Source organism: Amphimedon queenslandica, unplaced genomic scaffold (assembly GCF_000090795.2).
Source record: "Amphimedon queenslandica unplaced genomic scaffold, v1.1 AMPQUscaffold_13499, whole genome shotgun sequence".
Classification (NCBI taxonomy): Eukaryota; Metazoa; Porifera; class Demospongiae; order Haplosclerida; family Niphatidae; genus Amphimedon; species Amphimedon queenslandica.
Genome location: NW_003546265.1, coordinates 503,950 through 525,637, shown reverse-complemented (window position 1 = coordinate 525,637; position 21,688 = coordinate 503,950). Strand labels below are relative to the sequence as shown.

General features: G+C 37.4%; 7 protein-coding genes across 7 annotated transcripts; 2 read left to right on the top strand and 5 right to left on the bottom strand.

The window, feature by feature from the left end:
- Positions 1 to 6: 6 nt before the first annotated feature.
- On the bottom strand, positions 7 to 3,024 carry LOC100634305 (inositol-3-phosphate synthase 1-A-like). The gene is made up of 10 exons (XM_003384237.2): positions 2,618 to 3,024; positions 2,322 to 2,454; positions 2,035 to 2,084; positions 1,513 to 1,611; positions 1,328 to 1,429; positions 1,126 to 1,278; positions 854 to 1,012; positions 632 to 796; positions 275 to 457; positions 7 to 177 (listed from the first exon to the last, which is right to left on the bottom strand). The coding sequence occupies exons 1-10, from the start codon at positions 2,897 to 2,899 to the stop codon at positions 28 to 30; spliced, it is 1,476 nt and encodes a 491-aa protein (XP_003384285.1). The 5' UTR covers positions 2,900 to 3,024; the 3' UTR covers positions 7 to 27.
- A 98-nt stretch (positions 3,025 to 3,122) lies between these two features.
- On the bottom strand, positions 3,123 to 5,866 carry LOC105316778 (glucose--fructose oxidoreductase-like). Its single transcript, XM_011411959.2, has 6 exons — positions 5,660 to 5,866; positions 5,097 to 5,327; positions 4,958 to 5,043; positions 4,803 to 4,913; positions 3,827 to 4,004; positions 3,123 to 3,509 (listed from the first exon to the last, which is right to left on the bottom strand). The coding sequence occupies exons 1-6, from the start codon at positions 5,825 to 5,827 to the stop codon at positions 3,240 to 3,242; spliced, it is 1,044 nt and encodes a 347-aa protein (XP_011410261.2). The 5' UTR covers positions 5,828 to 5,866; the 3' UTR covers positions 3,123 to 3,239.
- A 14-nt stretch (positions 5,867 to 5,880) lies between these two features.
- Positions 5,881 to 9,459, bottom strand: LOC105316777 (uncharacterized oxidoreductase ORF334-like). Its single transcript, XM_011411958.2, has 6 exons — positions 9,279 to 9,459; positions 8,999 to 9,229; positions 8,857 to 8,942; positions 8,701 to 8,811; positions 8,467 to 8,644; positions 5,881 to 8,411 (listed from the first exon to the last, which is right to left on the bottom strand). Exons 1-6 carry the CDS (start codon positions 9,447 to 9,449, stop codon positions 8,154 to 8,156), a joined length of 1,035 nt encoding a protein of 344 aa, XP_011410260.1. The 5' UTR covers positions 9,450 to 9,459; the 3' UTR covers positions 5,881 to 8,153.
- On the bottom strand, positions 9,449 to 10,788 carry LOC105316776 (uncharacterized oxidoreductase ORF334-like). Its single transcript, XM_011411957.2, has 6 exons — positions 10,608 to 10,788; positions 10,328 to 10,558; positions 10,183 to 10,268; positions 10,026 to 10,136; positions 9,802 to 9,979; positions 9,449 to 9,759 (listed from the first exon to the last, which is right to left on the bottom strand). The coding sequence occupies exons 1-6, from the start codon at positions 10,776 to 10,778 to the stop codon at positions 9,502 to 9,504; spliced, it is 1,035 nt and encodes a 344-aa protein (XP_011410259.1). The 5' UTR covers positions 10,779 to 10,788; the 3' UTR covers positions 9,449 to 9,501.
- Positions 10,789 to 10,868: 80 nt separating this feature from the next.
- LOC100634179 (DUF21 domain-containing protein At4g14230-like) lies at positions 10,869 to 13,483 on the top strand. The gene is made up of 11 exons (XM_019993270.1): positions 10,869 to 11,070; positions 11,195 to 11,453; positions 11,579 to 11,638; positions 11,749 to 11,855; positions 11,901 to 11,998; positions 12,045 to 12,152; positions 12,200 to 12,322; positions 12,370 to 12,454; positions 12,511 to 12,548; positions 12,840 to 13,085; positions 13,248 to 13,483. The coding sequence occupies exons 1-11, from the start codon at positions 10,908 to 10,910 to the stop codon at positions 13,401 to 13,403; spliced, it is 1,443 nt and encodes a 480-aa protein (XP_019848829.1). The 5' UTR covers positions 10,869 to 10,907; the 3' UTR covers positions 13,404 to 13,483.
- A 379-nt stretch (positions 13,484 to 13,862) lies between these two features.
- On the bottom strand, positions 13,863 to 17,874 carry LOC109580297 (serine/arginine repetitive matrix protein 1-like). Its single transcript, XM_019993344.1, has 6 exons — positions 17,728 to 17,874; positions 17,636 to 17,680; positions 17,532 to 17,588; positions 17,310 to 17,415; positions 17,042 to 17,254; positions 13,863 to 16,379 (listed from the first exon to the last, which is right to left on the bottom strand). Exons 1-6 carry the CDS (start codon positions 17,826 to 17,828, stop codon positions 13,893 to 13,895), a joined length of 3,009 nt encoding a protein of 1,002 aa, XP_019848903.1. The 5' UTR covers positions 17,829 to 17,874; the 3' UTR covers positions 13,863 to 13,892.
- Positions 17,875 to 18,036: 162 nt separating this feature from the next.
- Positions 18,037 to 20,290, top strand: LOC105316775 (heat shock 70 kDa protein 12A-like). The gene is made up of 3 exons (XM_019993343.1): positions 18,037 to 18,461; positions 18,514 to 18,741; positions 18,798 to 20,290. The coding sequence occupies exons 1-3, from the start codon at positions 18,060 to 18,062 to the stop codon at positions 20,172 to 20,174; spliced, it is 2,007 nt and encodes a 668-aa protein (XP_019848902.1). The 5' UTR covers positions 18,037 to 18,059; the 3' UTR covers positions 20,175 to 20,290.
- The last annotated feature ends 1,398 nt before the right edge of the window (positions 20,291 to 21,688 follow it).

Here is a 21,688-nt window from a genome sequence, read left to right as displayed (position 1 = left end):
TTTCTACATCTAACAATGACTTCTTGCTCACCTGAATATGTTCTCAATGCAAGCTCTTTGGCGGAATAATGCATTGACGACAGGTGTGCCAGGAGGTACCATTGGAGCCTTTAATAGATACGAGAGAATAGAAAGGACCGAATGGAACTGCTCGTAATCCCCATCAATAGTCTTAACCTATGAAAAGAATATTGTAATGATGATGATCTAACCTTCATAAAGAAGTATAGCCATTGAATGATAATAAATATAATTGCTATTGTCAGTGTCTTACTTGAATCCTTTCACAGAGCTCAGCAATGATAACGAGATCAATGATGAGTGGTGCTGCTAGGAGGGAGTCCTCACAAGTGTTGTGAAGGACGATTGTGTTATGTCCTCCCATGAATATCTCAGAGGTATACTCATCCATTGCTCTCTTGGAGTCAGCAACATATGGAACATACTTGATGACAACCTAATACAGTGAGAGGTCAACTTTTTGGGACACATTTCAATGCTTTCTCATCTACTCTTCCTCTCTCTCTCTTCATCCATTCTTCCTTTCTCTCTCTCCTCCCTCCCCCCCTCTCTCTCTCTCCTTCCTACCCCTCTCTCTCTCTCTCCTCCCTCCCCCCTCTCTCTCTCTTACAGTGTGATCTGGTTTCTCATTTGGTGAGTAAAGTACATCATTTGATTCCACCATGTCATCCACAACGTTGCTCTTTGATATCTCTTTGCTCCTGAACTGCTTTGGGGCTGAAAGGTTCTTCCCGTCATTGTTACCAAGGTGATTGTAACTGACAATAGACGTTGGCTAAATAAAGAATTAATATTTATGATTATTTCTGTAAAGAAATCATTTCTTGCATACTTTCAGACCAGCAGACACAAGGAAGTCAACCAGAACTGATTTTATCTTTGTCTGTCCACTCTTGAAGTCATCTCCTCCAAGAAAGACCCCGTGTCTTTCTGCTAGCTCAATACAGCCTGGAACAAAGGTATTCTGAGGAGAACCATTGATATATGTACACTGGAAGAGGGAGAGAGAAGGGAAAGGAGTAACAAGAATATAAATTACAAGTTTATAATCATATTCCACTACATAATAACGTAATTATTATTATCATCTATTAGGAGACTCACTCCTTCTAAAATGCTAGCAACAGCAAAGAGTGTTGATGATGAGACCTCAGCCTCATTCCTCTTTATGCTCTCCAGAAGGTTGTCCGCAGTATCATTAAGACCAGCAGCAACATCACAGAACCTTTCGGTGTTAGCCGTCCACAAGATGATGACCTATCAAAAATAAAATAATATTTAGCATCATTATTATTATTATCATTACTTTGTCAAGGTTCTTCTTTTGTTTGAAATCCTTAATGTCTTCTCTTATCTTGGTCACCATCTCCCATTTCGTACCAGACAAGACATTGTCAGCACGATCGCTCTGAGAATAAAGAAATAATTGATTATTGAAAGCATGAACATGTATATATATATATATATAAGGCAAAAGGACTGTCTCTTTACCTGATTGGCTGCGATGAAGTCAGGGCAATAGATGGACGGACGTGGCTTTAACTTCTCAAGATAAGGTCTCAGCTGATCTTGAATACTGATATCCAGGACCTTTAAAAGCAACAAACAGAATACAATATGTGATTGGCAGTGTGTACTAATATTATGACATTACTGGCCAGGAAGCAAACCCATAGTATAGTGAATCATGTGATGAGCATGCAGTGCTAAACTGTAACTGGATATGTGGCATCATAGAGGTAACATTACCAGTCCATCAAACCAGTTATGATTTTAAGGTCATCTACAGCTAGGCACTTTGAATATCTTATAAAAACACACCACTGGGATTAGAATAACAGGTAGACACACACTGGCTAACTATATACATGAGGAGTGTATTGTCTTGTATTGGCAGATTACGTCATTATTGTATGTTAACTTTGCAGTGGTGGCTGAGGTCAAATATTTTGTGGGCTACTAAAATGATTCATGAGGTGCTGCAGTGATGAGACCAGCAGTTCAATGGCTTACTTTAGCTCTGGAACAAGCATCAGCTATATTGACTGAAGAAATATCCCAACCTAAAAGGAGAGAGAGAGAGGGGGGAGAGAGAGAAAGGAAGACTTTATTATGATTTAATACATAGTCTGATGGTTAGAATGAGTGAGCAAATCATGTGAGGGTCAAACCACATCAAAACAACACTGGGAATAGCTTATAAACAAAATATACATAATGACTAATGATCATATGATCTTAATTAGGGAATTACATCATTATAGTGTTGAATGGAATGTCGTAGGTGAGCTGTTGCTTACCATCAAACTCCATGTCATTGGGTGAGAGCATTGGAAGGAGGTCCTTCAAAGGAACGTAGACATCTTTACCATCTGGACCTATCCCCAGACTAGTGGTTGAGGACTGAGTTATGGAACCGAAATAATTAGCAGTCTGTGGATTAATGAGAGAAGTCATGTGTGAACAATCAAATAGTAACAGTTTATTTAAAAGTATAAAGGAAGAATGTTCAAATAATTAACAGTCTAAAAGAAGAATGCTCTCCTCATGATGCAGTAACAACACAATGCAACAGAGCAGTATATGGTATACTTACCTTCACACCATCTTTAGTCCTCCATGAGATGCCAAGCTTGTTGGCAAGGACAGAAGCAGTGATTGTGGACCCATTATTCCCTCCCCAGCCAACAAGCATGACCCCAACCCTAGGGACTCGAGCACTGGTACGAAAGGTAAGATTAGTATTGACTGGTTTTACACGGAATCTCTCTCCATCGGTCTCCACGTGGGAAGACTGGTACTCATAAGTTGAGAGTATGGTCTGCTTTGTCTCATTGTATTGGACCTTCTCGCTCTCGACGTAAAATTTCGAAGACATTTTTGTGTGTTAGTTGAAAGTATTTGGTAGATGGGATCAGTAAGGTTCTCTATCAGTCTCTCTCAGCTGCAGCAAAGTCAGTGATGATGATTGCAGCCTCCAGCAGCAGAGTAGCATTAAATTGCAATATGATCGCGCACCACTCGTGGCACCACTTCATCTGACCAATCAGATTGCACACAAAAGGTCAGTCACGTGACTTCCGCCGCTCAAGCAAATTAAATTAATTCATCATCACATGTCACAGCATCAGTAAAGCTACTACTGCAGCATGAGCTTTCAATTGTAATTTGTAAATAAAATAGTAAATAATTATCACAGACAATATAAAATGTCAATCTCATACAGTATCATTGTTGTCCACTGCTTCCCAGGCTCCACTCTTAGCTGATCTATAAATTGCATTTGCCACTAAAACATCTTTAAAAGCTTCCAAGACGCTCCCAGAGTCAGATGGACTGATCCTCTTCCCTTTCTTTATCGCTGAGACAAAGGATGCCATCTGAGGCTTGAAAGCACCAAAGTATCCTCCAGGATTAACCGAGACTGTTCTACCAGCTGTGTGTACTGACAGCCCGCCATCAAAACTACCATGGATTGTAATCTCTCCCTATTTTAAAAGTCATGAGATGATTACAATAATTAAATACTCTAATAGCTGTTAAAGGAATGTGTCAAAATTTGATGAAGCATACAGGAAGCATGAAAAGGTGTGATGGAATAGTGAGAACACTATAAGATTGACCTCTCCTAACCACCCACTTACTACAAAAGACAGCAAATGAATTTAGTTCATAAATTCATAATTATGAATATCTGTGTAGAGTCACCTGCTTTAACAAACTGCTGTAACAAATTAATGTTACTGATTGCTAGTAATTGCAATCTCAATGTATACAATAGCTCAGTTTAAAAGTCATTTCTCACTTTGGTTCCAAATATTTGAAAGAACGGGATCTTTTCCATTGGAATGATGTTAGTGTGGCAGTGAAGGAGACCAGTTCTTCCGTTTTTAAACTGAATGAGGGCATCAGCCAAGGACTCTCCTTTGACCGATTCCCATGGATACGCCATCGTACTGACAACCTTACTAATGTCACCTAAACTAATAATCATTGTTATTGTTGTTATTATTATTGTTACTATTGTTGTAACTAATAATTAGTTATTAATAATAAAAAGCATCTTTCATTTATGCAATACCCAAGGCTATAGCTCATGGGGTTTTCCGAAAAATGGCTCCAAAATCTACTCAAATTTTTATTACATTTTCTGATACATATTGATGTACTTATGCTGTGTAGAAAGTTTGAGCTGATTCCGACTTCAATTTTTCAAGTTATGGCTATTTTAAGAAAACGCCAAAAATCTGAAAAAAAAACCATGGGCTATAGCCCATGGTTTTTTCCGAAAAATGGCTCCAAAATCACCCCAAATTTTTATTACATTTTCTGATACATATTGATGTACTTATGCTGTGTAGAAAGTTTGAGTCGATTCTGACTTCAATTTTTCAAGTTATGGCTATTTTAACAAAACGCCAAAAATCTGAAAAATACCCAAGGCTATAGCCCATGGTTTTTTCCGAAAAATGGCTCCAAAATCACCTCAAATTTTTATTACATTTTCTGATACATATTGATGTACTTATGCTGTGTAGAAAGTTTGAGCTGATTCCGACTTCAATTTTTCAAGTTACGGCCATTTTAAGAAACGAGCCAAAATCTGAAAAATACCCAAGGCTATAGCCCATGGTTTTTTTCCAAAAAAAATGGCTCCAAAATCACCCCCAATTTTTATTACATTTTTTGATACATATTGATGTCCTTAAGCTATGTAGAAAGTTTGAGCTGATTCCGACAAAATTTTTTAAAGTTACGGCTATTTTAAAATTCAGACTTACAACAGTCTTAAAGGTCTCATCCAGTGAATAGCTCCATCCATGACCACACCTCCACCAACTTGAGAAGGATCAAATCTCCATTCAGCAACGTCTCCATTATTGAAATCAGAGCTACAAGAAACATCAAATGAAAAGAGAAGAGAAGTGACACTTACTGTCCCACAGCTTCCCAATAATTAGCCTGAGCATAATAAGGATCTCCTATTACTTCCTCTTTAATCAAATTCACTGCATGAGCAACCTGAAAATATCCAAATCAAGTAAATAAAGAGAAGGTAATGTTTTATTCTTTACTTCAGGCCAGTGAGGTGAGTTCTCAGCTACCATAAATACCCTATCAGTGCTTTGGGCTAGTGCTAATAGCTCCCTGCATCCTTCAATACTGATAGCTAATGGTTTCTCTAATAAGACATGCTTCCCTTTTGATAAAACCTCTCTAGCTATTTCAACGTGAAGATGATGTGGTACCATTATAACAGCTGCATCATAACTATCATCTCCTGCTTCCTCTACACTACCATACACCTAATGGAGGGAGAGAAAGAACAAGTGGTAAAATGGCTGAATACTGTACAGGAGCCTTGGCCCAATTTTTGAGAAACTTTAAAAATTCATTAAAAAATCCAATTTTGATCGGAATCAACTCAAACTTGCTACACAACATAAGAACATGTATATGCATCAGAAAAATTTATAAAAATAGAAAATTCTCTCCTTTTTATTTTTGGAAAAATTTGGCCAGAGAGCATGTACTGTAGTACATGGATTTTGGCCCAATTTTGAAACAACTTTAAAAATTTGTAAAAAATCCAATCTTGATTGAAATCAGCTCAAATTTAAGTTAATTCAGTCAATACCTTACATTCTTGAGGGGCAGGCAAGAGCTGTCTCGTTTGTTGAGCTGCAGCTACATTAGGATCCACTGCTGTTGATATGACCAGTGACTGGTCCCTCAGTGCCAGCAGAGAGTTCAAATGAACGCGTGAAATCCTACCACAGCCAACAAGAGCAACTCTGACGGACATGTTTATGGGCGTTACCTCATGCAAGATTTGAGCCACACCCATACAAAAATTTGAGAAAAATCAAACTAAAAAATCCTTAAACTAAACTCTAAAACTAAAAGCATAGCTAAAATTATTTAGTATCTCTGACTAAACTAAGGCTATAAATTTGCAGCATGTAAAAAAGCAAACAAAAGCAATTCAGTTCAGTAGCAATTATTACTTTACATAAATTTCATAAAATCCAACAGCAGCATCTTCATCTGAAACAATTTGATCAAGGCAAAGCCTCAGCTCAAGAAAGTCATCTGTTGTGTTGGTGTAATTTCTGTAGAACCATGGGAGACCAGGAGCTGCACAGCAAGCTAGTTCACGAGAACCACAGTCTTTACCATCCCAGAGTGGATCTTCTACATACAGAGTATTGTAGCTCCAAGCATAATAATTAGAATTGCCAGATTCACAAAAATAATGCTCCCCAATGAATGACTGAACAGGTACTGTAGCTCCTACAGCACAGGGACAATTTAGGTTTTGATTGTTTGTACCTTCGTCCTGCAGTCCTGACATTAGTGTCCATACATGCTGACGTGGAGACCCACGAGTAATACTTACTCCATCAACATAATGACCATTGATATCATTGTGATCACCAAAGCGAGGGTCAATAGCATCAGTTGAAGCATGCTGATATCCCACTACACGGCCACAAATCTCAGAATAGTTAATATTATTAGACGGAAAAATCACTGGGAGACAATCGGTATTTGTGTTGACCCTACCGCAGGCTCTAACTCCACCTGTATTGTACATTTGGAAACCAGGAGGACATTTTTCAGTTGGAAGGGACATATCAAGGTAAGCCAATCTTGCTCATCCACCGGTTGAGTTGCAGAGTGTACCCATGTGGCAGTAAACACTGCTGTTTCCTATAATATAGTAACCTGATGGGGTGTTTGGATACTTGTTTTTAATTTGTTCACATGACAGCGGCAAAGAATAAGACGTTTCATTATGAACTTCCAGCAAGTTTTTAACCAAAACTAAAACATTGTCAATGACTCCAGCTGATGAATCAATACCATTTTCCAGGTTCGACAAAGAGGTGAAAATGCTTGCAAACTCTTGTGATTTTGATGAAACAATTACATTTTTTAAGATCTCAGTACTATTTTGTACTCCCAACAACTGCTCATTGCCCAGATTAAAAATCTCCTCAACTTTAAGGGCAGTTTTTGTGGCTAAAGAAGTCGTCTCATTACGAAGTTCCAGCAAGTTTTTAACCAAAATTGAAACATCATTCATCACTCCAGCAGAGGAATTCATACCATTTTCCAGGTTCGACAAAGAGGTGAAAATGCTTGCAAACTCTTGTGATTTTGATGAAACAATTACATTTTTTAAGATCTCAGTACTATTTTGTACTCCCAACAACTGCTCATTGCCCAGATTAAAAATCTCCTCAACTTTAAGGGCAGTTTTTGTGGCTAAAGAAGTCGTCTCATTACGAAGTTCCAGCAAGTTTTTAACCAAAATTGAAACATCATTCATCACTCCAGCAGAGGAATTCATACCATTTTCCAGATTCAACAAAGAGGTGAAAATGCTTGCAAACTCTCGCGATTTTGATGAAACGATCACATTTTTCAAGATCTCAGTATTATTTTGTAGCCCCAACAACTGCTCATTGCTCAGGTTATACATGATGTTCATGATATTTGCAGCTAAAGAATGTGTTTCAAAATGATAACTGCTTAACTTTTCCACTATCAGCTCTGCAGAAGAATTTAAACTTTTGTCAAAATAGAGCTGTTGATCATCAAATATTGCATAATTTAGAAATGTTCCATTGCAATTTTTGCACCTTTCATCATCCAAAAAATTAGCAGTTGTGGAATCAACAGCCTTCTTCTCTAAAAGCACCAATACAAGTAGAGCAACTTGTATAAGTAGGATCAAAACAAGTAGAACAAAAAACAGAAGAAACATTTTACAGCGTGACTTCTCTTTTGCCTTATTCCCTTGCTGAACATCAATGACATCAGGCTGACTTTGTGGTTTTAGATCACACGGCTGTAATTCAAAAGTAGGAACATCATAACTGTTTTCTGGTTTATCCATGATTAAAAAAGAGAGATATTGTGTTGTTTACTGAAAAGTGGCTTTTATTTGCTCGTACAAAACTATTAACTACTTCCACTAAATAAACCAGATAATGGACAAAAGCTAACTGCAAATGAGCACCTGCTGTTATTGAATAACCTAGCACATTACAAAAATTGACAATCAATTGGGCAAATAGCAAGATGTGCATGTGTATTCACTTGACCATACAGTTCATTTGGAGTTAAACATCAACATTCTCCCATCCTCCTTTTTCAACTGATCTGTAAATTGCTAAAGAAACAAGTACATCTTTCACTGCTTCAGAAACGCTTCCAGTATGAGCCTCTGTTATCTTCTCTTCTTTTTTTAACGCTGATATAAATGATGCCATTTGAGGCTTGAAAGAGCCCCAATATCCTCCACAATTATCAGTAGTGACTTTATCTTTTGTATGTACTGTAATACCACCTTCAAACTTGCCGTGAATTGTAATTTCTCCCTTTAAGAAGAATATTGTAAAATTATAAACTCACATACAATTTCATTCTTTATACTTTTGGTCCAAATATCTGAAAGAAAGGTATTTCTTCTTTTGGCACATCGTTGTAATGAAAATGAAGAACTCCTTTCTTTCCATTTTTACACTGAACAAGAGCATGAGCAAGACTCTCTCCTTTCATCCTATCCCACGCATTGACAGTCATACCAACCAACTTATCAATTTCTCCTAAACTACATTAATTATTATAAGAACTATAACAGTCAAGTATATCTTCATTTTTACTAACATCATTCGTATTGGCCTTATCCAATGCACTGCCCCAGCCATTAGGACACCTCCTCCTACTTTTTTAGGATCGTAGACCCAGCTTGGTACAGCACCAACATCATAATCCTCTCTATAAAGTTAGGATTTTTAAGTTTCATAAAACAACAATACATACTTTGCTATAGCCTCCCAATAATTAGCTTGTGCATAATAAGGGTCTCCTATCACTCCCTCTTTTATTAGCTGTATTGCACGAACAACCTAAAGGCAGTAAAAATAAAATTTAATTACTCATATATAGCATTTTCATGACATACTTCAGGCCAATGAGGAGAATTTTCTGCTGCCATAAATACTCTATCAGTGCTTTGTGCTAGTGCTAATAGCTCCCTGCATCCTTCAATACTGATAGCTAATGGCTTCTCTAATAAGACATGCTTCCCTTTTGATAAAACCTCTCTAGCTATTTCAACATGAAGATGATGTGGTACCATTATAACAGCTGCATCATAACTATCATCTCCTGCTTCCTCTACACTACCATACACCTAAAGAGAAAGGGGAGGACCTCAACATCATGCTCCTTTTATAACTTACTTGACAGTTTTGAGGTGCTGGTAGCAATTGTTTGGCAGATTCAGCTGCTTCTTTATTAATATCCACCAGTGCTGTTACTGCAATGGAAGGATCATTGAGCTCCTTCAATGCTTTGAGGTGAGTTTTACATATATACCCACACCCTATCAGTCCAAGCCTGATGACAGCCATTATTGAAATTATAGTTATTTCTTAATAACTTTAAACAAACTACTATGTCTTTTTAAACATCAACATTCTCCCATGCTCCTTTCTCAGCTGATCTGTAAATCGCTAGAGCAACAAGAACATCTTTCATTGCTTCGGAAACACTGCCTGGATGAGAATCTGCTAATTTCTCTCCTTTCTTTACTGCTGCAAAGAAAGAGGCCATCTGAGGCTTGAATGCACTCATATATCCTCCACAATTATCAGTAGTGACTTTATCCTTAGTATGCACTGTAATGCCACCATCAAACACACCATGAATTGTAATCTCTCCCTATATAAATTGATACAGTTATAATTTAGTCACATTGCTAACTTTTGGTCCAAATATTTGAAAGAAAGGGATCTTTTCCATTGGGATGTCGCTATAATGAAAATGGAGGACACCTTGCTTTCCATTCTTAAACTTTACAAGAGCGTGTGCAAGAGTCTCAGCTCTCATTGTCTTCCAAGCATCCATTGTCATTGCAGCCACTTTATCCATATCACCCAACCTTTAAATACTGACATACATATACTAGATATACCAGTTCATAATACATTAATCTCAGTGGACGTATCCAGTGAACTCCACCAGCCATCACTGCACCTCCTCCATTCTTCTCTGGATCATAAATCCAATCAGGTACTTCACAGAAATCAAAGTCATCTCTACAATTGATGACAATAATAGAAGTATTGATACACTAGACCTTACATTCCAATTGATTCAAAGCAATTTCCTTGAGCATAATAAGGCTCTCCAATCACTCCTTCCTTGATCAGTTTTATAGCTTGGACTACCTTTTATATAATGGCAAAAAAGAAATTTAATGTGATATTGCATGCAAAACTTTGCATACTTCAGGCCAGTGGACAGCACTCTCCGCTACCATAAATACCCTATCAGTGCTTTGTGCTAGTGCTAATAGCTCCCTGCATCCTTCAATACTGATGGCTAATGGCTTCTCTAATAAGACATGCTTCCCTTTTGATAAAACCTCTCTAGCTATTTCAACGTGAAGATGATGTGGTACCATTATAACAGCTGCATCATAACTATCATCTCCTGCTTCCTCCACACTACCATACACCTAAAGAGAAAGGGGAGGACCTCAACTACATGCTCCTTTTATAACTTACTTGACAGTTCTGAGGTGCTGGTAGCAATTGTTTGGTAGATTCAGCTGCTTCTTTATTAATATCCACCAGTGCTGTTACTGCAATGGAAAGATCATTGAGCTCCTTCAATGCTTTCAGGTGAGTTTTACATATATATCCACACCCTATTAGTCCAAGCCTGATGACAGCCATTGATTCTGCTAGTTATTACTAAAATTAACTAAACCCAATAGTTATTAAAATTTGGTAGGTGTGCATGTGGTTTGTTATAGCCACGCCTAGTGACCTCACCCAGCAAAAATTAATGAGCAAGGCCTAGGAATGGCTGAAGGAATCCTGTGTCATTTTACTGAAACTGAGGGAGAGATTAGCTGCAATGGGACCCTCTATCATCTTGGCGGGGAGAGCGAGGGCTCAATAAAGCCGACAGATGCTCTATTTTGGGTATACCTAATCGTCTACATCATTCTGGTCCTGTTTGCTGGTAAGAGATAACACTGTAATACTTAGATAGTGTGATTGGTTTGCCTTAAAGCAGTATTATTTAGACATTGTTTTATTATGTACTTTTCATTTCCATATATATTCAAACTGGTCCTCATTCTTAGGGTTAATGTCAGGATTAACAATGGGCCTACTGTCCCTGGACATCATGAGTCTTGAGGTATTGAAAAGAGGCGGGAAACCCCGGGAAAAGAAATATGCCAGTCGCATTATCCGTATAGTAAAGAAGCACCACCTCCTCCTGGTGACACTCCTGTTAGCTAACGCCATCGCAGTGGAGTCCATGCCAATCTTCCTGGACAAGATCACGAATGAAATAGTGGCCATTTTAATATCAGTGACTGCTGTACTAGTCTTTGGAGAGTAAGGAAGAGGGAGAGGAGGGTTTCCATTTTGCTAAATATGGCTTGGATATAATTGAGAGAGAGAGAGGGAGAGGAGGAGAGAGAAAGAGTCCAGCTGCTTATATTCAAGTGCTCATTATTTAGAATTGTACCTCAAGCTCTTTGTACACGTTTTGGACTAGCCATTGGATACTATTGTGCTCCGTAAGAAATAAATAAATAAAATAAAATAAAATAAAATAAAAATAAAATAAAATAAAAATAAAATAAAATAAAATAAAAATAAAATAAAATAAATATTTCTTTCTTTATAGTTTGGTCTACTTTCTGATGGCCGCATTCTTCATTCTTGCATTTCCAATTTCAAAAGTACTTGATCTGATACTAGGAAAAGACCACAGCACTTTCTTCAGGAGAGCCGGTTTGTATGAAAATAAATAACGCAGTTTTCATGAATACGTTTTAGAATTGAAAGAACTGGTTCAGATGCACGGCTCATCTGAAGAAACTGACAGCAAAGAGAATGAAGAACCTTTATCACACGATGAAATACTCATCGTTAAGGTTAGCCACACCCACTAATTGACCACGTCCAAATCTCCTTTAAAAGGGTGCTCTTGATATGAGAGATAAAACTGTCAAAGACGCCATGACGCCACTTGAATCAGTATTCATGTTACATGTTGATGACAAGATTGGACAAGCTAACATGGAAAAGGTTAACTAGATCAAATGTTTATAATATTTATAGTCAGCTCTCTTCAGATAATAGCAACTGGTCATTCCAGGATCCCGATTTATAAAGATGGTCGTTCTGACATTGTCGGTTTGATATTAGTAAAGAAACTCATTATACTTGATCCTGATGATAACGTACCAATTAAAGAAGTAATGAATAAATAATTAATTAATAAATATTAATAATAATTAATAAGGTAATTGGTGCTATGACTCCTCCTCCTTCTTGCTCAACGACCACACCCCTTTATGATATACTCAACCAGTTTCAGACAGGAAGGAGTTAGTGGAATATGTTTTGATTTGTCATTTTTATTTTCTGTTCATTTATTGAATAGGTCATCTTTATTTAGTGTACAATGAAGAGGAACCAGATGTAAGTATATTCATGTATGCTGCTTTCAATTTCAAATTGATAAACGCACATTGTACATGCATTTATACATGTACCATAATTTATCCTATATACCTGTCAGGTCCTGTCTCAATTATAAGCTTTGAGGCTACATACAATAAGTAAATATAATCCTATATAAAGTATAGGAGAATCCTCTAATAGAAGACTTGTGTGTACAAATTAAAGATAGAGAATGTAGCAACCTGGGGGCTTCTGTTTTGAAAATATCCTCCATTAGATTACAAATATACTGCACCTTTTCATTTATAGTCTGAGCTGGTTGGTATCATAACACTAGAAGACGTCATTGAAGAACTGATCGGTGAAGAGATTGTCGATGAAACTGATTTGTACGTTGACGTCCACCAAAGGATCTCAGTAGCAAGAGCTCGTGTTAACCTGTTCAGACGTCAGAATGTGAGTGACCCTACAGGGGACAGGACCAGGATCATGAGAATCAGGAGAGCTATTGGACGGGGGGACACTTCATCCTCACTGTATGGAGTCAGGGAGGAGGTGAGAGGATTTGTTATATTAAAAAAAGTTTTTATTATAAAGATTACTGATAGGCTAATATAAAAGGAATTTTAGTTCATTATTATTGATTTAAATCCATGTTAATAGTTTTTTTCAAATTATCCCAGCTGCTCTTTATTCTATTTTAAAATTACACTACAGGCTCCATCTCCTCAGGCTCTATCTCCACAGGCTCCACCTCCTCGTCACATGGAATCAGTGATTCCAGGCAGTCTACCTGATGAAGATACTAATGAAGACCCCAGTGCTATTAATAGTAACGAGGATGACAAAGTGCCTTTACTTATTAACGATTAATTTCATTACAGCTAAATTATTTTCCAGATTATTATTGTTATTATATTTTTTATCTGATTTATGGATTTTTGTCAGAATTATTTGCTAGTTATTAATAGCTAGTTAATTATTTTCATAACTATTAATTAACTATCAACTATAGTTTGGCGGGAAATTTTAAGCACACAGAAAAGGACAAAATGGCTACCTCTTCACTTACAGATGACTGTTGGTTTTTAGATGATTATGAGCCACAAAATTTAAACCAGGTGCTTTTGCAATGCTTATATATCCTTTAAAATTAGCTGTCCTTTAACAGGATTAAAAGACCTACTGCTTCATTGAGTAATTCACAATTCCTTTAACATGGAGAGGTCTTGGCTCCTATACCCAGACAGGTCAGTTCATAATTAAATATTTTAATTAGATGATTAAATATTTTTATCAGATAATTAAGTATTATTGTCCTATCAAACGGGCTTAAATAATTAATTACAAAATTTGTTTCAACTACTTTCTCTTTTGAAGTTTTTGTACATGTACTTGCACAGCTCCACCGCCACGTGATTCACGTAATACTGCATCTGTTCCTCTCCTTTGTTCTAGTCGTTCACGCTCTCTATTATTAGCTGTTGGGTATTCATATGTCCTACCAGATCTTAGTTCATGCTGCACTTTAACTTCAATGGATGATTTTGGTGATCTTTGACATGAATTAGGTGATATGGGAACTACTAGTTGTTCTATAGTTGGTTTTTTAGTAATATCTGTGCTATCTGGTCGTTTAGATGTTGGATTTATCATAGACTTCTGTGTTTTTTGTGTAGTTTTTTCTTTTGCTTTTTCACTTGTGAAATATCTGCCTTTTCTATATTGAGAAGAATGGTGTGGTTGACCTGGAGGAAGAGGTATGTTCTGAGCACCTGTGATGTTCTGAGTATGGCCATGAGTCTGTGATCTGAAAGAAGGGGTCTCTGCTTTGGGTCTGTATATTAAGTTTGGTAAAAGCTCTCTTCTAGCACCTGTTGGTGACACCGTTGCTTTAGTATGACCAGTGGTTTGACTTTTTACTTGATCTTTTACTGGAGATAATGGTTTCACTGGTGCCCTCACATTTTGAGGTGATATGTTACTCGTTTGTCTCGGACTGACCTTTGGTCTGAAATATGTGGGTGTAGATCTATCAGATACTTTACTTCTACTGCTTGAATTTAATTTATTTGACCTGTTCCATGTACTTCCTTGCTTACTGATAGTTACAGCTGCTTTACGATTATGAGGAGGATTGGCATTCTCTTTCATTGACTTAGCATTTCTGTTTGATGATGGTGGTCTGCTAGTTGGAGTCAAACGATAACTGCTTGAAGTTGGTGTTGCTACACTTTTTGGATTAACCCTTTCTCTTGATACTGCAGCTGCCCTTGGAGGTGTTGTTCCCTGTGGTGTAACTTGCCTTCTATATCCTGAGGCTTGCTTGCTGGCAGGTACAGGACTTTGTGAATGAATACCATTCCCTTTTGATGATTTGGTGGTTTTATTTGATGATGATGGTCTGGTAGTTTGCAAACGATGACTGCTTGAAGTTGCTGCTGCTGTTCCACTTTTTAGACTGCCACCTGTTATTTTTTCTTTTGTCACTGCAGAAGGAGAATGAGGTTTACCTGATCTTTGTTTTGCAGAAGGACAGGACTCATTATACTTTAAAATACTACCAGCTGGATTATTTCTATTTTTAGTTTCTTTGTGAGGCCGAATCATACCAGCAGACTCACTAGTAGTGGGAGGTGTCACTCCTTTTGAAGCCTCAGGCTTATATTCATATCCAGTTCTTCTACTAGTGGTCTGAGCAGAGACTCCACTGGTAGTGTCTCCTTCTCTTTTCATTCTACCTTTGGCATCTCCTGAACAGACAGAAGGATAGGAAGAATTGTTGCTACTAACAGAATAAGTTGACTGTTTTTGATGGCTAGCTCTTGCAGTTTGAACAGGAGATGATGACACGCTACCTGCCCTTTTCTCTATCATTTGAGTACTGCTACGTCCTTGTGATGCTGGTAGATATGCAACTAATGGTGGTGGTTGTGATGAATATTGGGTACCTGGTACAGCTCGAGATGGAACTGAGTTTTGCTGCAGTTTGTGTTTATTTTGCTCTGTTGCTGATGAATGTTGAAATGATGGAGCCACTTTTTCTCTCCTGGATGATAATGAGGGAAGATTCTCCACTCTTTCATCAACCTTTGGTCTTTTATCTGGGCTGAGTGGCTTATCAAAAGATGGTGAGCGGTTTCTTCTTTGGCCTTTTGGTTTATGAGCTGGCTCAGTTGTAGAGTGAGAACTATGAGACTGGTGTTCATCAACATGATGATGAAGAATTGAAGGTTTTGTAGGAGGAGGAAGAGGAGCAGAAACAGCAGGAGGAGGAGGAGGGTGAGGATAACGAGGTGAATGAGTGCTCAAAGTTTGAGTTTTATTGACAGGAAGAGAAGGAGAGACAGGAGGAGCAGGAGCAGGTGGAAGAGAATAATGAGGTGAATGAGTGCTCAAAGTTTGAGTTTTAGTGACAGGAGGAGGAGCAAGAGGAACAGCAGGTGGAACAGCAGGAGGAGGAGGAGCAGGAGGAAGAACAGAAGTAGAAGGTGAATGGATACTTAAAGTTTGAGTTTTAGTGACAGGAGGAGGAGGAGCATGTTTTGATGATTCCAATTTTTTTCCAATTAAACCTTTGACAGCAACATGAAGATGATTCCCATAGAGAAGGACAGGGCGATAATGAGTGATGCTCAGTTTAGGATTTTTTTCAGCTTCTTCCTCGTCCCATGTTGCTCTGTTAGTGTCATGAAGTCCTTCATTATAGTGAAGGGGAAGGTATATAACTGTTGGTGGGAGGAGTGTCAACATCGTACGGGTTTGGCGAACTGCTTTCTGAACATACTCTCCTAACTTGTTTCTGCTCTCATCAGTTAAACGATATCTTCCAGCAACTTGTAACAAAACCTATAATAAAAATTAAAATATCATTAAATAATAGTAGAATATTAAAGCTCTTGGTCTTTGGCTGAATTCTCCGATAGTGATCTGATTTTTGAGCCACTTAAAAAATTTGTAAAAAATTCAAATTTGGTTAGAATCAGCTCAAACTTGCTACAGAACATAAAAACATGTATATGTATCAGAAAAAATTGTAAAAATAAAGAATTCTCTCCTTTTCATTTTTGGCAAAATTTGGCCCGAGACCCTGTGCTATAGTACAGGGACTTTGACCAAATTTTTGAGCAACTTTAAAAATTCATAAAAAATTCAAATTTCATCGGAATCAGCTCAAATTTGCTACACAACATAAGAACATGTATATGTATTAGATAAAATTATAAAAATGGAGAATTCTCAAAATTTTATTTTTGGCGAAATTTGGCCCGAGACCCTGTGCTATAGTACAGGGACTTTGGCCCAATTTTTGAGCAATTTTAATAATTTGCAAAAAAATTCAAATTTTATGAGAATCACCTCAAACTTGCTACACAACATAAGAACATGTATATCAGAAAATGTAATAAAAATTTAGAATTCTCTGTTAGTCATTTTTGGCAAAATTTGGCCAAAGACCATGTACATGTAATGATAATTAATGCACTTGCATTACTGTTCAAAAGACTTACATATTCAATTCTATCAGTTGCTAGTTCTGATTTTTTAATATGACATGAGCTGAGCAATAGACCGTACGACTTGTATTGCTCTTTCTGTTTTGAGTCACTGGACTCAGTAACAGCTGCTGGTCCTTCCTCCTCTTTTGGTGACATGCTTAAGAAACTAAGCAACTTTTCCCTGATGCTCTTTAGCACAATATCGAGACATTTTCTGTATGTAGCCTGTGAAATGATTATAAGAATTAATATATCATAACAGTGCAATGATGATGTTTACCTCTAGTTTGCCTCCATTTTTTTTCAATACTTCATTTCTTTTCATTATTATTTTATGCCATTCATTATTTGCATTCAATTGATGAGGTACAGCACTTGCAGGTGATCTAATAACATGAAATTATGTTCGATTTGTTGAGGAGCCATTTTAATGTGGTTTGTAGTTAAAATTGTTTTTAATTACAAATTTGTATTTAAAGAAAAGATCACTTCTCAAACTTACTTGGAATTTATTATTTCATTTAGAATCTTCTTCTGTAGCTTCAACCTTTCCAGTTTCCTACAGTGTATCACTATAATAGTATAACTGATGCAACTTGTAAGTACCTCTGTAGCTCTCTCTGCACTTGCTGTTCTTGCTTTCTTTCTTTCCTACACAATCAAAGTCAGTTTTAAGTTTGAAAAGATCATCAACTCACTCCATTGTCTCTCCTCCTAGTTCTGATCTTGTAGTTTCTGAACCACACCTCACCTTCCTAACAGCACTATAGTATTCATGACCACAGCTCCTCCACAACATTTGGAGTTTCTCGGAAAACTAGATATCGTAGCAGTTCTTGGAAAAGCAGGTGTCACTAGTTTTGATTTGTGGGTCAATTCCTAGAATCCATTCTGTAGTAATAACAATTCGTGAATATAATTAATTCTGCGTGAAGTAGGCGTGGCTAATATCGGCGAATTTTTATAATGCATCTCGTCCGAGCTAAAATTTAATTTTTGCTTGTTCTTTTGTCTCCAGCTCAAAGCCATCATGACTTCTATGCCTTTTAGAAATAACAGAATCACAGCTCGCCAGATCTGTATCCTAGGTCGAGATAGTGGGAAGGAGCCATTCCTTACAGCAAAACCCGTTTCACAGAAACTGTCCTCTTACAGGACAACTAATGGAAATATTGCAGCAATAGATTTCGGCACTACTTCTGTCTCTCTCGCCTACACCACTTATGGCAGCAAAGATGTGAACACACTGCCCCTGGACCTGTCAAACATGGACACCAGGATCACGAATTGTATTCTGCTTGAGAGGAAGCCTGACGGCGGCTACAAGGTGGCTTCATTCGGCCATAATGCACGCAGCGTGTACAGCAAAGTCCGCAATAGGGAGAGCTATGTTTATTTCGAGAGAATCAAGATGTTAATGAAAAGAGAAAAGGTGAGACATTAGATCTATTGCAGAAAATTAATTATTATTTAAATTTTTATAGAAAGTTATTGATCGTGAGTCTCCTGTAGAATCTTTTTCTGGAGCTAATTTCTATCTCGTTGAAGTTGTTGCTTTCATTTTGCGATACTTGAAGGATTACTTTCTTGATCATCTCCGAAAGACAAAACCTTCTCCAATCTTGAAGGCAACTGATTTTGATTGGGTCATTACCGTACCTGCTATATGGGATCCTCGAGGAAAAAGAATGATGAGAGAAGCTGCTTATTTGGTAAATATAAATAACTAATAATGAAAAGGGACAATTTTATTTTAATTTATTTATAGGCCGGGCTCCTAACAAGTGATCCTGGAATATCAACATTGACTCCTTACGGTGTCTCTCTCCTCCCATCCCCTCAAGAAACCAATGCGAATCATCTGACGCTGGCCCTTGAGCCGGAATGTGCTGCACTCTACAGTCAAACCATCACTGAAGTTGATGTCGCTAATGCAGACAATAAGGATTTTCCTCAGCCCAAAGGAGCGTACATGGTCCTTGACATAGGAGGAGGGACGGTGGATATCACGGCTCAGATCAAACGAGACGATGGAAGTTTTGAGGTCATTAACGTGCCGTCGGGAAACGACTGGGGAGGGACCAAAGTCAATGAACAATTTTCGAAATTGTTTCAAGAAATTGTCAACGATGAGAATTTTGAAAAGTTTCTTGGCTCTGGTGATCACGAGAAGCGACAGATTGTTCTGAATGAGCTGTTGTATAGAGAATTTGAGCTCCAAAAGGTCACCTTTGGCGACTCATACGATAAATTTGATCACAATGATGAGGTCGGTATCATCATACCACGTAGTATCGTTGATTTCTATGGATCTGAGGCGATAGAGAAAGGAGCAAAGAAATTCTCTGGAATAGAGTATGTCGATGACAGCGATTGTCTTTACATTGAGAGTGGTGTCGTTGAGGAGAGGCTGTTTGTTCCAGTTCTGGAGCACATTGCAAGTTGTGTCATGATTGCCATTGATAGCACCACTCAGGTGCATGGAGATATTGATACTTATTACTTTGTTGGAGGTTTTGGTGGTAGCAAGTATCTCTACCAGTACCTCTGTGATGCCATCACAAAGAAATATGGCTCCATCTCGCACATGATAGTACCCAAGAGTCCTAAACTAGCTATTGCTCAAGGAGCCGTGATTTGGAGGAGGAGTCCTGATAATATCACCGCTAGATGTATTGATGCCACTTATGGTATAGCTCTACAAATTCCTTTTGACCCAAAGGCTCATGATGATCACTATAAAGTCTACAATGAAGAGCAACAGCAGTTTAAATGTGATGATATCTTTTCTGTGTTTCGCCAGCGAGGGGATGTTGTTAAATCAAGTGAAGCATATCTCATAGAAGGAATAGCTCCAGCTTACCAGAAAATGACAACCATGAAGTTTGATATCCTGTCTACTTTAGATAGAGGCGTCCAGTACACAAAAGATAAAGAAGGAGAAGAAACAGCCACAAAGATTGGAGAGCTTGTCATTGATATACCTAACATAGGTGATCTTCAACGCTCTCAGCGTTTGGTTGATGTCACTGTTGACTTCAGTGGTACTGAGATACATGCTAAAGCAAAGTACAGGGTCACTGGTGATGAGGTTGATGTTCTTTGCGATTTCTTATCTGTTGCTAAACCATTTCAAAGAAATTAAAACTAAATATATCATTAACTAACTATATAGTTATTTTTGCTGTGTGCATTTAAAATTAATTATTTTGGAAGTATATACTAAAGTTTAAGAATTCAAATCACTGTTTCTTTATTATAGTCTTGTGATTCGTCATTTGTATCTTTATCGTCTTGCAATTCATCATTTGTATCTGATGTTTCTTCAGGATCAGCATGCACTGTTATTTCTGGAGACACTGATACTCCTTCATTAGTATCAGTATCAGTTTGTGCCTCTTCTTTTTCTGTCAGAGTAAACTGATAGCATCATAATGTGTGTAGTTACTAACCTTCCTCTGGTATTGGCTCAGTACAATTTCCCACTAGTCCTTTTACAGCAATGTGTAACTGGTTGCCATATGTAATAACAGGTCTATACCACAGCAACTGATCTCCTTCTTTTTTCTCATCCCATGTCTTCCTATTTGTGTCACAAAGATCTTCATGGTAGCTACGAACCCTTTCTTTTGAACCAACAACCAATGGGGGTATGAGAAACAGCATTTCTCGAGTTAGCTTTATTGATGTTTTCACATTTGTTGCTGCTTTTTCCTTCATCTCTCCTTCTAATTGGACAGCTACTTTAGTACAAGCCTAACAAGATCAATTTTATATCAAAATCTTGTCAATAAACTGCAGTACCTTTGTAATAGTATCTTCACTAAGCTCATCAGCTTTACTTTTATCTCCATCATCTTCAGTTTTGTCATCAGGCAGTGAAGGGTGAAGTACTTTGTAAGCACTAAGAAGGAGACCATATGCTCCATATTGGTCTCTATCACCACTTGTTACAATTGCATTGCAACCTTCTGGTGCAGTCAGTAGTGTTGTAAGCTCCTTTTCTACCACATCATTTACCAATTGTTCAATAATGAGACAGTAAGTATCCTATAATTTAGAATGCATTGAATAATGCCAAACTGATTATTAGCCGGCCAACATACACTATAACCATAAGCCAATGTAGTATGAATGGTGTAGTATAATGTAGTATGAATGGTGTAGTATAATGTAGTATGAATGGTGTAGTATAATGTAGTATGAATGGTGTAGTATAATGTAGTATGAATGGTGTAGTATAATGTAGTATGAATGGTGTAGTATAATGTAGTATGTTGCATAGTGTGTGTGTGTGTGTGTGTGTGTGTGTGGGTTTTAGTGACTAATTTTCCAACTATCATTTTTTTCATGTACCTCTGCTTCAGAATAGACTCTTAGTTTCTTCAGTGCATTGGTATAATCAGGGAGCTTTTTTTTATAACTGCAATATTTGGTTGATAATTTAATCAATGTTTTATCGACTTACTTTTGTTTTAGCATTTCCTTTTCACTTTTAAGTTCTTTAACTTTAGCTTCTTTATCTTTTAATTCTTTTTTTAGCTCTATACGCCTTAAAAATTTATTAATAAAGATCATATCAGTTAGTATTATTCACTTCTCGTATCTTTTTCTTTGTTCCTCTTCATTTCTTTTCCTTTGTTCCTCTTTCTCTGCCTT